This window comes from Belonocnema kinseyi, chromosome 1, assembly GCF_010883055.1.
Source record: "Belonocnema kinseyi isolate 2016_QV_RU_SX_M_011 chromosome 1, B_treatae_v1, whole genome shotgun sequence".
In the NCBI taxonomy this organism is placed as follows: Eukaryota; Metazoa; Arthropoda; class Insecta; order Hymenoptera; family Cynipidae; genus Belonocnema; species Belonocnema kinseyi.
Window position 1 is genome coordinate 66,452,797 of NC_046657.1, and position 14,744 is coordinate 66,467,540.

Sequence of the window (14,744 nt, forward strand, 5' to 3'; positions counted from 1 at the left end):
ATGGATTCTCAAAGTTTAGACATTTATTCCACCGGTTAGTGAGATTCCAGGTTAATTACAGACTCGAAAAGCTTTGGAAAATGGTTCACAAAAAAAAATAGGTACAAAAAAAATAGGCACGAAAAATCACGTTTTTTTTTTTGTTTAAACTGCATTTTGGGATAATAAATAAATTTTTTGAGGAATTTTATTGGCACCGTCGGAAAGAGGAGATCTTAAGCAATAAAAATATATGTGTCTCAATTTTTTCTAGTGTCGTATAGTCTTAGTTATTGGCCGTTGAAAAGCAGTGTACCGGTACTGGCGTTTTGGCCGTTTAAGGGTTAACCGAATATGGAATAGTAACATTTCTAGTAAACAAAATTAATATTAAACCAAACATAAGAGTTTTCAACTAAAACGATAAATCTTCAACGTATATAGTTGTGCATCAAAAACACATTAATTTTAATATTTTAAAAACGGATTTTAAACAAAATTGTTCAATTTTTCACACAAAGTGGTTAATTTTAACATAATATGAATTTTCAACTAAAATGAAGGGTATTTATCTGGAACAGTTAAATTTTCAAACAAAAAGATGAATTTTTGAACAAGAATATTAACTTTCAAATGAAAAGATTAATTGTCTACCCAAAATACCATTTTTTAACAAAATACTTAAACTTTTCACGAAATAGTTGAATTTTTAATTAAAAAAGATCAATTTTCCACCAAATAGTTGAATTTCGAACAAAACAATAATGATTTTCCACCGAAAAATTGGAATAGTAACGGTTCTAATAATAAAAAATAATTTTAAACCAAACATAAGAGTTTCCAAATAAAACCATGAATTTTCAACTAAAATAGTTAAACCTTCAATAAAAAAAATTAATTTTGACTAAAAAAGATAAATTATTGTCCACCAAAACTAAAATAATTTAAATTTCAAGTTAAAAAAAATTAATGGTTAACACAACAGATGGATTTCCAACTACAAATATAGAATTTTCAATTGGAATAAGTTAAATTATTAGTTTAAAAAATTCCTTTCAACAAGAATAAGATAACTTTTAAAAAAGTAGTCACATCTTCAAATCAAGTGATGAATTTTCATACCAAATTGTAAAAATTTAACAGAAATCGTGTAATTTGAAACCAGAAGAATGAATGTTTAACTGAAATGAATCTTCAACTAGAATAATTCGATTTTTGAGAAAAAATAAAGATATTTTTTCCAGAAAAATCTGAATAATTAAATTTTCAGTCGAAAAAGGAATTTTCAACCAAAGAGATGAATTTTGAAGATTTAATTATGGAATATTCAAATGGAATGATAGTTAGATTTTCAAATAATTTTTTTTACCCAAGAACATGAAAAGAAATACGAATTTTCAATCAAACAACTCATTTTTCAACTATTTAACTGGAATACTTGAATTTTTAACCGAGAAGAATTTTTAAACAGAAGATTAAATTTCAAAGAAAAAGATTATTTTTACAAAAAAATCTATTTTTTTTAAATTCCCAATTCCAAGTGGAATGATATTTCTTCATCGAAACTGCCTGTCCTAAAATAAAAACGATAATTATTTTCTGAAATTCCATGTACCAAGAGGCCTAAGTGAGTGAAATGTGATGAAGTAATTTAAAAATTAAAAAAAGAAATTAAAAATTCTTTCTCATAAAGTATAAGATATACTTAAAAATGTTCAAAATCAGACTCCAAGAACGCTACAATCTTTAAATCGTATGATAAGCTCTCTTTTTTTTAAATAAAAACCAAGCGGTCATTTCTCGGATTTTTACGGTAAAAATTGTAAAATTTTCAAAAGAATTAAGTGAATTCAATGATAGTTGCACTCTAGATAAACTAAAAGCCACTTTTCTTAATTGATAAAAATTATTTTAAAAATGTTTAAAAACTTGAATTTTACTACGATATTTTTCAGCTTCAACTTCTTCGATAGCAATTAGCACTAATGAACGGGAAAATCGGATTGATTCCGCAACATGATGACATGTGTGTGTTCGTTTGGTCATGCTGGCGATAACGTCAATTTCAACACTTAGGGTGCAAGACACACACACGCACACACAATAATATGCCTCTCTGTATCAGGGTTGATACCTTCGGTCATGTTTCGTGTTCTGCAATGTACAGTTTGGCTTCGGGGTTCGCACTATGTATCGATCTCTCCGGGCGGATTGCTACCGAAGCCTAAAGCCAGTGTCGCATTGAAAAAAAACACACCGGTAGAGGGTATTCTCAAAAATGGATATTTCCGTTGACCTCGAGTTTACTTCCGAGGAATTGGAATCTTTTGGACTTGTCCGCTGCCGCGAAACTTTTTCGTTTTGTTTCGTTTGAGCTGCATGATCAGGAATAATTGTCTTAAATTAATTTAAAATCCTTCATCAATTACAATTTGATTCTTCCTTATTGATCCTCAAAACGAGGGGCTACTCACTGAGAAATCTCAGATTGCCGCGCTGGAAGTATTCACACGCTCGTGACCACACACTGCCTCGGTGAGTCGAACTAAAATCCGACTCGATCCGAACGCCGCCGAGCTTACCCGAGTCTGATTTCTCCCGGCGAGTGCAGTTCTCGAGAAGTTTTGGAAATCTTTACACTCCCAGCAATCTCAACCAAAATCTTAGCACTCTCAATGCGAATTCGATTGAGACTGCCGTACGCTTTAAAGGTTTCCAAATTTTGCAGTGAGTAGACCCTCGCCGCAACAGGTGATTACAATTTTATTTTGAAAAAGCTTGTGCTCATGCAGAGAATGAGCGCGCATCTCACCCACGCGTAATCAAATGGATAGCGAGCACCGATGACAATCCGCCATGTTGTTGCACCCACTGACTGCCCACACGTGTATTAGCGTTGTGTTGCCTCATTCATCGCATTGCACTCGTGTGCATCCATTTTTACGGGGGGGTTATTGATCGTCAGCGGATTTTGAGCTCCCGGCCTGAAAATGATTTTTTATCATCCCTAGAGATTACAGCAATTACGGCTTCCCTGGGTTAAGTCCCGGGCAAGCACGACCCTTAAAATCGTGACTCACCACCTACGATCTGCAATCAGCAATTAGCGATCTGAAATCGAACGGGTCGGCATGCAGGACAAATTGCAGGTTATTGACACGTTGTATACGAGCGGACCGCTCGTTAATAACGGGTGCCTCTAGCGCACGAAGTTCAAAGTCGTAGATTTCAGTCATAGAGTTTAAAGTGGTAGATTTGAAAGTCGTATATTTCAAAGTCGTAGATTTCGAAATCATAAATTTAAAAGTCGTAGATTTCGAAATCGTGAATTTAAAAGTCGTAGATTTCGAAAACGTAAATTTAAAAGTCGTAAATTTCGAAAGCGTAAATTTAAAAGTCGTAAATTTCGATATCCTACATTTAAAAGTCGTAGATTTCGAAATCGTAAATTTAAAAGTCGTAGATTTAGAAATCGTAAATTTAAAAGTCGTAAATTTCGAAAGCGTAGATTTCAAAGTCGTAGATTTCGAAATCATAAATTTAAAAGTCGTAGATTTCGAAATCGTGAATTTAAAAGTCGTAAATTTCGAAAACGTAAATTTAAAAGTCGTAAATTTCGAAAGCGTAGATTTCAAAGACGTAGATTTCGATATCCTACATTTAAAAGTCGTAGATTTCGAAATCGTAAATTTAAAAGTCGTAGATTTAGAAATCGTAAATTTAAAAGTCGTAAATTTCGAAAGCGTAGATTTCAAAGTCGTAGATTTCGAAATTCTAGATTTCAAAGTCGTAGATTTCGAAATCGTAGCTTTCAAAGTCGTGGATTTCAAAATCCTAGATTTCAAAGTCGTAGATTTCAAAGTCGTAGATTTCAAAGTCGTATATTTCAAAGTCGTAGAATTCGAAATCATAAACTTAAAAATCGTAGATTTCGGAATCGTAAATTTAAAAGTCGTAGATTTGAAAGTAGTAGATTTCAAAGTCGTATATTTCAAATCGTATATTTCAAAGTCGTAGATTTCAAAGTCGTATATTTCAAAGTCGTGGATTTCGAAATCCTAGATTTAAAAATCGTAGATTTTAAAGTCGTAGATTTTAAAGTCGTAGATTTCAAAGTTGTAGATTTCAAAGTTGTAGATTTAAAAAACCTAGATTTAAAAGTCGTAGATTCCAAAGTCGTAGATTTCAAAGTCGTAGATTTCAAAGTCGTATATTTCAAAGTCGTATATTTCAAAATCGTATATTTCAAAGTCGTAGATTTCGAAATCGTAAACTTAAAAGTCGTAGATTTTGGCATCGTAACCTTAAAAGTCGTAGATTTGAAAGTCGTATATTTCAAAGTCGTATATTTCAAAGTCGTAGGTTTCAAAGTAGTAGATTTCAAAGTCGTAGATTTCCAAATCCTAGATTTAAAAGTCGTAGATTTCAAAGTCGTTGATTTCAAAGTCGTATATTTTGAAGTCGTAGATTTCGAAAGCGTATTTTTCAAAGTCGTAGATTTCGAAATCCTAGATTTAAACGTCGTAGATTTCGAAATCGTAGATTTCAAAATCGTAGCTTTCAAAGTCGTACATTTCAAAGTCGTAGATTTCAATTAGCTCGTCCAGCACGTTCAGTTTCATGCAACTGCAACTGCGGCAAATCTGCTCCACGCAGATGCATCTGCACCTCCATCATGGATCAACCGATCCCTCTTCCATCAACCAGCCCCCCCCCCCCCAAACCAGTGACCAAGCCATGCGCATGTGGCTATTGTACCTATCGTGTAATCAAAATGCAAAATAGACTCTCGAGGAACGAAGTGATCTATCGATCGATAGACAGGGATCAGGTTATCAACATATTAACTGCGTCATCAGGCGTAATTGATTCTCGCATTTTTTCAGCGATCAGACACTGATGGAATTTCTAACGGCGACAAACCTGATTTGTAATTTGAGAAGGTATACTTCTTCGTAGCAAGTTTGCAAAGTGAAGAAATATAAATTGTCATTTGAGGGTGGCGATGCGACGGACGATTTCAAACTCCCGGTTTTCCGGGTCAAGTTTTTCAATTTTCCTGATTAACTAAAAGTGACATTCATATTTGCCGAAAAAAGAAAAGATTTATTTTAATTCAGAACATTCTTTCTAAACATCATTTAACATAACAGGGCAAAAAATTAGAAAATAAATGAATTTTTAAATAAAATTATGAATCATTAACTGGGATAATTGAATTTTAAAGCAAAAAGGTGAATTTTCAACTAAAATAATGAATATTTACCTGGAATAATAAGAGTTTTTAAGCAATAAGATTAATTTTCAAATAAAAAGATTAAATTTCTACCGAAAAAAAATACAATTTTGCAACAAATATATACACTTTTAACGATATAGTTGAATTATTAAGTAAAAAATACATATATTCAACCAAATAGTTGCAAAATGATATAGTTATATTTTAAGTTTAAAAAATGAATTATCAGCCTAACTGATAAATCTTCAACTGGTATACTTGAATTTTAAACCAAAAGATGATTTTTCAACTAAAACAATGAATCTTCAATTGAAATAGAAAGTTTAACCAAAACTCAAATAATTAACTTTTAAGTTTAAAAATTAAGGTACAACCAAAACATACGAATTTTTAACTAAAAATGAATGATTTTTCAATAAAAAACGGAACAATTAAATTTGTAGTAAAAAATGAGTGTTTAACCAAAAAGACGAATTTTAATCTAAAATTATGGAATATTCAACGGGAAACATTTTCAATAAAAAAAAAAAATAAATAATTTTCAAACGAAAAAGAAACAAATTTTCTAGAAACTTGTTAAATTTTGAACAAAAAATTGTCAATTTTCAACTAAATAGTTTAATTTTTATCCAAAGAAGATGAATTTTCAACCAAAAATAAAATAATTGAATTTTTCGTTAAAAAATTACCTAAATATTAATTTTTAATCACAAAGAGTAATTTTCTACAAAAAAGATCAATTTACTACAAAGTACATACATTTTCCAACATATAGTTTAATTTTTAAATTAAACATATCAATTTTCAACAAAATAGTTGAATTTTTATCCAAAAAAGGTCAATTTTCAACAAAAAATAGAATAATTGAATTTTCCATTAACAATCAAATTCTTAATAATAATAAAAAACGGATTTTCAGCAAAAAAGTTAATGTTTCTGCAGGAATAGTTCAACCTTTAGTAAAAAAAAGGGATTTTCCACTAAATATAGTAACATTTTTAAAAAGAGATGAACCTTGAACTTTACTGTCATCTATAGTCAATTCCCGGGTTTATAAATAAATTCTCGGTCATATCCCGATTTTTCCCGGTTAATAAAATTCCGGGTCATTTCCTGGTATTTCCCGGTCAAGTCCACACCCTGATTTTCTACAAAAAAAATACAATTGTTACTAAAACAGGATAAATTGTCAAACAAGACTGAAATAATTAAGTTTCAAGTTAAGGAAATTCATGTCCAATAAAAAAGAAACAAATTTTCAATATAAAATAGTTAAATTTTCGGTAATATAATTCCTTTTCATCCAAAGAAAAAATAAATTTTCAATTAAATAGCTCATTTTTCAACGAAAAACATCAATTTTCAGTTAAAATGATAAATTTTCAACAAAAAAATAATAATTTTCAACAAAAGAGTTTACTTTTCAACTAAGTAAGTTTATTTCTAACCTCAAAGATGAATTTCCAACTAAAATGATAAATATTTAAATGGAATATTTGCATTTTTAACTGCGAAAGAGGAATTTTTAACCAAGAAGATTAACTGGCAAAGAAAAAGATATTTTTCTACAAAAAAGGCTATTTTTTACAAAATATATAAATTTTTAACAAAATAGTTACATTTTCTATTAAAAAGGACAAATTTTGATCAAAATTTTGTATTTTAAACTAGAAAGGATCAATATTCACCAAAACTGAAACAATTAAATTTACGATTAAAGAAATTGTCAACCAAACTGATGAACTTTTAATTAAAATTATGAATCTTCAACTGGAATAGATGAACTTTATAACAAAAAGATGAATTTTCAGCCATAATGATTATTAATCTACAAAGAATACCATTTTTCCGCAAAGTGCACACATTTTCAAGCAAATAATTTAATTTAAAATTTTTTAAAATCCACCTTCAATCAAATTTGCAAACCAAAAATAGAATAGTTACATGCTCTGTTAAAAATATAATTCTTAGCCAAAAAAGAGAAAGGATTTTCAACAGAATAGTAAAATTTTTTGTTAAAAAAAATTTATTCTCAACAGAGCAGTTATATTTTCAACCAGAGATGAGTTTTCAATTAAAATTATAAATCTACAACAAATTTAATTCTTAAAACAAGAGTTTAACTTTTAATCAAATAGTTAAATGGTGACCTTGAATGGTATTTCTAATTTCTTATTGCAATAAAAATTCTTTGGCGAGGGGCTAGTCACTGAGAAATCTCAGATTGCACACACTGTCTCGGTGAGTCGAACTTACAGCCGACTCGATCCGAACGCCGCCGAGCTTACCCGAGTCTAATTTCTCCTGGCGACTCCCGTTCTCGAAAAGTTTTGGCAAGCTTGGCACTCCCGGAAATCTCAGGGAAATTTTAGCACTCTCAATGCAAATGGATGGATTTGGATCGATAAGAACTACTAACCAATGCCAATAAAAATAAGTTCTCTTCAACAAATAATTAATTATAATCTAATTACGGCAAACTGAGATAACCTAAAAACAACTAAGATCCATAACCCCTAAATTACCGGTTTTTTAAATTAAGTTCCTGATCATTTCCCGGTCATTTTTCGATCTTTTCCGGTTTTCCGGGCAAGTCACCACCCTGTTCTTCGCAGCCAGTTGGAAAATCGCAAAAATTTGCCATTTAAAGAGTGCGTTTAATATAAAAAATAATTGTGCAATACCTGTTTGTCACCTGCTCGGAAGATCTTGCTTTCTGGTAGATGACTCTTTTCGTAGAAATAATTGTGGGGCTCGGGGCTTACCTGAAAGCAAAAGAAAAACAAAGGTCAGATTTCTCGTATTACGTCACAGGTCATCTTATCGCAGAAAATTCAGTTGAGAGTGCGCAGATAACGTTCGTACTTTGGCCGAATGAATACACCGACGATTATTACTCGTAACAAGACACGCGAGGATCTTGCGTCATCCAGAATTTGCTCTCCTCTCATAATATTAAATTAAACCTACAGTTATTAAAGAAATATTCTCGAAATTAAAAGGACACCCGCTAGAGTCCAGTTCCATTACTGGATGCCCTCTCTCTTCCTTTTCTTCCAATTTTTTTTCTCCTCGTACCGGAATGGCGATAGAAAGCCCGACGAGTCGAGTGTCATATCCCAGTATGAAGAACTGGAACGTTGATACCTGGAGGGCCTTACCTCTCTTTTAATTAAGGGGGTTAAAAACAGGGATATTTCGGAATTTTTTTTTTTTTTTTTGCTCAATAAAAAGATCAATCGAAATTTTGTAAAATGGGATTTATAATACAGAGAATATTTTTTTTCAAATTCGTTCATGAGAAAATGGCGGCTGCGCAGCATTTCCCCGTCGGCGCGTTTTTTTTTAAGGTGTCCACTCATGGAAACCTAACTCCCGCAATTTTTGACCTGGATTAAAAAATCAAAGTTTTCGCGGTTCTATAGAACAACAGCAAGAGACGTACGTAGGATTTTTTCGATATATTGATTTTTCGCGACATGGTGAATTTTGGAAAAAATTCTGGAAATTTCATGAAAAAATCGTTACAAAATTGTTTTAAAAAATAGAATATGCAATATGAAAAAAATCCTGCGCATGTCGCTGTAGAAAACAATTTTGAATATATTTTAAAAATTTCAGATCGTTCGGCGAGGATTTGTTCGAGTTATGTTTTCGGCTAGTTAAAATAAAAGTGGTTTTAAGACTCGAAAACACCTTTTAAGCAAAAAACTTTATATTTTTTTAAAATTCTACAGTGGTGTAACCCCTTAATAGTCAACTGTAAAATTAACAAAGTCGAGAAAATCGACAAAAACTGTTCGAATTTTTATTCGCGTGTACCGCGGATCCTATTTCATTATCTAAACTTTTTTTTATCGTTTTTGGCTAATTTGCATATGATATTTTCATTTCTGCAAGAAAATGGTTTAAATGGTTAATTAATTATTGCAAATACAGTTAACGGTGTTGATTGTGATGCAGAAATTCTGAATTTCTGTACTTTAATATCGTTATTTATCATAAAAAAACACAGACTTCCAATAATATTTTTTCATTTTACTCGCCAGATTTTGCAGTCAACTGCATTTCCCCATGATTAAGCAACAATTATTTTAAAAGTTAATACAATTTTTTTAAAATATTTTATTAAACAGGTGTATCTTTTCTTTGCGATTTCAACGATATAAAAAAAACTCATTTTTCAATTTTTGCAGTTAACGGTGTTGTTCTAAATCATGACAGCAATTGATCATTTAAAAAGTTAAGAACCTTTCGAAAGAAATATTTTAATAAACAGGTTCATATTTCCTTTACGATTCAAATGATAAAAAAAACTCATTTTTCGTTTTTTTTTCAAATCATGGCAGCAATTAATTATTTTAAAAAATGTTTAAATGTTGAATCAGTTTTTAATCAGTTTTATCTTTTCTTTGCGATTTCAACGATATAAAAAACTCATTTTTCAATTTTTTTTGCAGTTAACGGTGTTTTTTCAAATCATGGAACTTATTAATTATTTGAAAAGTTATTAAACATTTAAAAAAATCGAATAATCAGTTGTATCTTTTCTTTACAAATCAGCTGATTTAAACACTCATTTTTCGATTTTTTAGACTTAACGGTGTTTTCCCATGTAATAAAAGCAATTAATTATTTAAAAAATTGAAAAAACATTTTTAATTAGTTTTATCTTTTCTTTACGATTTCAACGATATAAATAACTCATATTTCGATTTTTTGCAGTTAACGGTGTTTTTCCAAATCATGGCAGTGATTAATTATTTAAAAAGTTGAAAAAATATTTTAATAATAAAGTGTATCTTTTCTTTACGATGTCAACGATATAAAAAAAATTCTTCTTTCAATTATTGCAATCAACAGTGTTTTTCCAAATCCCGGCAGTTATTAATTATTTGAAAAGTTATAAAACATTTGAAAAAAACACCTGAATAACCAGGTGTATCTTTTCTTTGTGATTTCAGCGATATAAAAAAAACTCCTTTATCGATTTTTTGCAGTTAACGCTGTTTTTCCAAACCATGAAAGTTATTAATTATTTTAAAAGTTATTAACCTTTTTTTTTTAATTTAATAATTAGATGTGTCTTTTCTATAAGACTGCAACGATATCAAAAACTCATTTTTCGTTTTTTCCAGTTAACTTTCTTTTCCCAAGGCATGACAGAAATTAATTATTTTAAGTTATCAAACTGTTAAAAAAAATTTAATAATCAGGTTTATATTTTTTTAAAGATTACAACGATAAAAAAACTCATTTTTTGATTTTTCGCAGTTAACGGTGTTTTCCAAATCATGGCAGTAATTAATTATTAATTTTTTTTTTATAATTCTATTAATCAGGTTTATCTTTTCTTTACGATTCCAACGACATAAAAAAAAACTCATTTTTCGATTTTTTTCAGTTAACTGTCTTTCTCCAAACCATGGCAGCAATTAATTATGTAAAAAGTTATCAACATGTTGAAAAAAAATTTGAATAATCATCAGATTTATCTTTTCTTTAAGATTCCAACGATAACAAAACTCATTTTTCGATTTTTTGTAGTTAACGATGTTTTTTCAAATCGTGACAGGAATTAATTATTTTAAAAGTTTTTAAAAAACTATTTTAATAATCAGGTTCATCCTTTCTTTACGATTCCAACGACATAAAAAAAAAACTCATTTTTCGATTTTTTTCAGTTAACTGTCTTTTTCCAAATCATGGCAGCAATTAATTCTTTAAATAGTTATCAACCCTTTGAAAAAAATTTGAATAATGATCAGATTTGTCTTTTCTTTAAGATTCCAACGATAAAAAAAACTCATTTTTCGATTTTTCGTAGTGAACGCTATTTTTCCAAATCGTAGCAGCAATTGATTATTTAAAAAGTTTTTAAAAAACTATTTTAATAATCAGGTTCATCTTTCCTTTACGATTCCAAAGACATAAAAAAAACTCATTTTTCGATTTTTTTTCAGTTAACTGTCTTTTTCCAAAACATGGCAGCAATTAATTATTTAAAAATTTATCAACCTGTTCAAGAAAAATTAATAATCAGGTTTATAATTTCTTAAAAAAAAACAACTAATTTGTCAACTTTCTGCGGTTAACGGTATTTTTGAAATCACGGCAGCCAACCAACAGGCTACTTAGTGTGCCGCATTGTTTGTGGTACGACGGTCAAAGAGGATCAAATTTAAAACGGTAATTGCGGCTCTGTGCGGCGGTTAATGAGCACTCAGTAGGCCTTTGTAGACTATCGATAAACGATGTGCCCGTTATCAAAACGTGACACGCAAAATTGACCAACGCTTCGTTTCACGAATACTATCCGGACTTTGCTCGCCACGGCCAATTTCCAAGGCGAACGGAAGAATCACAATCACTATTCATTTGCACTTTTTTCACTCTCTCTCTCTCCTTCATTGTGAAGCAAATACTTGATAACTCAACTCAAATTCTTTGAATTGATGAATTGAGACGGTTTTACTGATTAGCTAACATCAAGCTGCCGAGGCTCTTACGCAATCAATGCTCGCTCCATTAAGACCAAACTCTCGGTTCTTTTGTCAGCTGAGAGAAACGATACTCGTACTCCCCTTTGATGAGCGCTTCGGTCGGTAAGGTTCAGGCTCTTGGATGGCAGCCACTAAGATTTCAATTAACTGTAATTATACCCGGCCTTCGGGACTTCACTCTTACCTCAACCTCTTTCATCCAAAGTGAGTCTAAGTCTAAGAAGCCAGGAGAGTTTCGCTGCAGCTGCGAAGGACATAGATTCCCGGTAGTCTTCAGCAAAGCGGAAAAGACGTCGACCAAGAGGGCTCTAGCTAGCAGGGTGCCAGAAAGTTTCGACCAAGTCCCATTTGGTAGCTAAAACTAAAAGAGCCTCTTTTCGGAATGGTGAGGGCGCAATAACGAGTCTTGGAATTGGCGGTGAGAGGAAGGGGAAGAGTTTGCATGTAATGCCCACTGGATATGGTTCTTAAGAATTGGCACAGATACTCGATTGCGATCCCCCGGTCTTGGAAAGGGGACGGCTCAGAGGCCTGCCAAATGTCCCTAAAGTGGGCACACGTCGAGAGCCTTTGTTGCGGATTCAAGTCTTGAGATTAACTTGTTCTGCTTGGCGCAAAACTTCCCTACAAAGTAATCCCTGCTTCTTATGTGTCCTTTCCGGTCCAAGTTGCAGTGGATTCGGCTTTCAGCAAAAAAAACCCCTAATTATTCCAAGACCTTAGGAATCGTCTATAAACTCCGTTAAGTATTTAAGGGGGGGGGGTCTTACAAAACCTAGGACTGGACACAGGAAGGGTAGGGGTAACGTTTTCTTCCATTTTTATTAATTTTTTTATTAAATTCTTCAATTCTTTAAAAAAAATTTCTTTTTAAATAAATAATTAATGAAATAATTAAAAACTAAATGTTTTTGTTTAAAAATTTATGTTTTTAAATGAAAATTCAACTTTTGGTTTACAATCATTTTATTTAAAATTCGTCTTTTTTGGTAGTAAACTAATATTTGGGTTTAAAAATGTATGTTTTTAATTGTAAATTCATCTACTTTGGTAGTAAATTAATCTTTCTGTTTAAAACTTCACCTGTTTTAGTTGAAACTTCAACTATTTGGTGTAGAATTTTTTAATTTAGTTAAAAATTCGTCTTTTTGGTTTGACTACTTTCTTAAAAATTAAATCTTTCTTTCCAAAAATTAAAAATGAATTCTTTCTTTCTTAATAATTCAATTTTTTGGTTGAGCATTTTCGATTTTTATTGAAAATTCGTCTTTTTAGGTGGTGAATCTTTTTGTTTACAAAATTCTTTTTTGTAGATAAATTTCAACTTTTTGGTTCAGAATTCTTTAATTTCGATAAAAATTCGTCGTTTTTGTAATTAAATTCAGTAAATGATTCGAAAATTAATGCTTTTATTTCAAAATTTATATTTGTAGATAAAAATTCAACTTTTCGCTTAAGAATTCTTAATTTTTTTTAAAATTCGTCTTTTTGGCAATAAATTAATCTTCTTGTACATAACTTCATCTTTTTTAGTTGAAACTTCACCTTTTTGGTTTAGATTAAATTTTTTTTCTTTCTCAAAAAAAAAAACTTTTTGGTTAATAATTCTTGAATTTTATTAAAAAAATCTTTTTTTATTCCAAAATTCAACTCCTTGTTTCAGAATTCTTTAATTAAGTTAAAAATTCGTCTTCTTAGTTTGACTACTTTCTTAAAAATTAATTCTTTCTTTCTTAAAAATTCAACTTTTTGGTTGAGAATTCTCGAAGTTTATTGAAAACTCGTCTTGTAAGGTGATAAATATTTTGGTTTAAAAATTGTTCTGTTGTAGATAAAATTCAACTTTTTGGTTCAGAATTCTTTAATTTTATTAAAAATTCGTCTTTTTTGTAATTAAATTAAGTATTTGATTCGAAAACGAATAATTTTATTTGAAAATTTATGTTTTTAGTTAGAAATTCAACTTTCTGCTTGAGAATTCTTAATTTTTTGTTTAATTCATCTTTTTGGCAGTAAATTAATTTTCTTGTATAAAACTTGATATTTTTTAGTTAAAACTTCAACTTTTTGGTTTATAATTATTTAAATTTCTTAAAAATTCACTTTTTTGTTAGGAAATTAATCTTTTTGTTTAAAATGTTGTATTTTTAGTTGAACATTCAACTTTTTCGTTGATCATACTTAAATCCGTATTTTTTAGTAGTGAATTAATCTTTCGGTTTGAAAATTTATCTTTTTAGTTGAAAATTCTTTTTTTTTTCGGTAAAAAATTGATATTCTTATTAAAAAAATTCAGCTTTTTAAATTCAAAATTCACCTTTTTGGTTCAGAATTTTTGAATTTTATTGAAAATTCATTTTTTTTCTGTAGAAAATTAATCTTTTTGTTTGATCTTTGGTTTGAAATTGAACTGTTTTATTGAAAATTCCTTCTTTTCTTAAATTACAATTTTGGCCGGAAATGTTTATTTTTTAAGTAAAAATTCAAATTTTTGTCAAAATTGAACTATTTTTTTAAAAAATTCGTCTTTCGTTGAAAATTAATTTTGTCTAGTTGTAAATTCAACTTTTGGGTTGAAATTACTTTTATTTTGTTGGAAATTTGTCTTTTTCGTTATTATATTAACACGATTATCCAAATTTAATATTTTCATTTGATAGTTCAACAGTTTTACATGAAAAAATCGTAATTCCTTTTTGAAAGTTCAATCATTTAGTAAAAAAATCAATTATTTGTCAAAAAAAATTAGTTTTTTTTTTTAATAACTAAAAATTATATTTTGTAATTAAAGATATAAATATTCCATTTTTGGTTAAAACTTTTCCTATCTTAGTTTTAAAATTCAATAAAACCAGGGTTAATTGCCCCATAAAATTCAATTAGGTACATTTTCAACACTTAATCTAAAAATCAATTTTATATTTTAATTGTTGATTTACTCGCTATAAACATTTTAAAAAAATCATTATTTCATTATTTTCGGGCGGGTGGGGGATGTCATAACCAAATCATGGGTTGTCAAC

General features: G+C 29.8%; 1 protein-coding gene across 4 annotated transcripts in view; it reads right to left on the minus strand.

The window, feature by feature from the left end:
- The window catches only part of LOC117173127 (nucleolar protein 4-like), a 125,768-nt gene that overhangs the window by 81,704 nt on the left and 29,320 nt on the right, over positions 1 to 14,744 (minus strand). For 3 of the 4 annotated variants that reach the window (XM_033361543.1, XM_033361531.1, XM_033361524.1), the window contains exon 2: positions 7,903 to 7,983. The exons of the other annotated variant lie outside the window; for it this stretch is intronic. In XM_033361543.1, the coding sequence (XP_033217434.1) occupies positions 7,903 to 7,983 (81 nt within the window). The remainder of the gene's footprint in view (positions 1 to 7,902; positions 7,984 to 14,744) is intronic. 4 annotated transcript variants of the gene reach the window in all.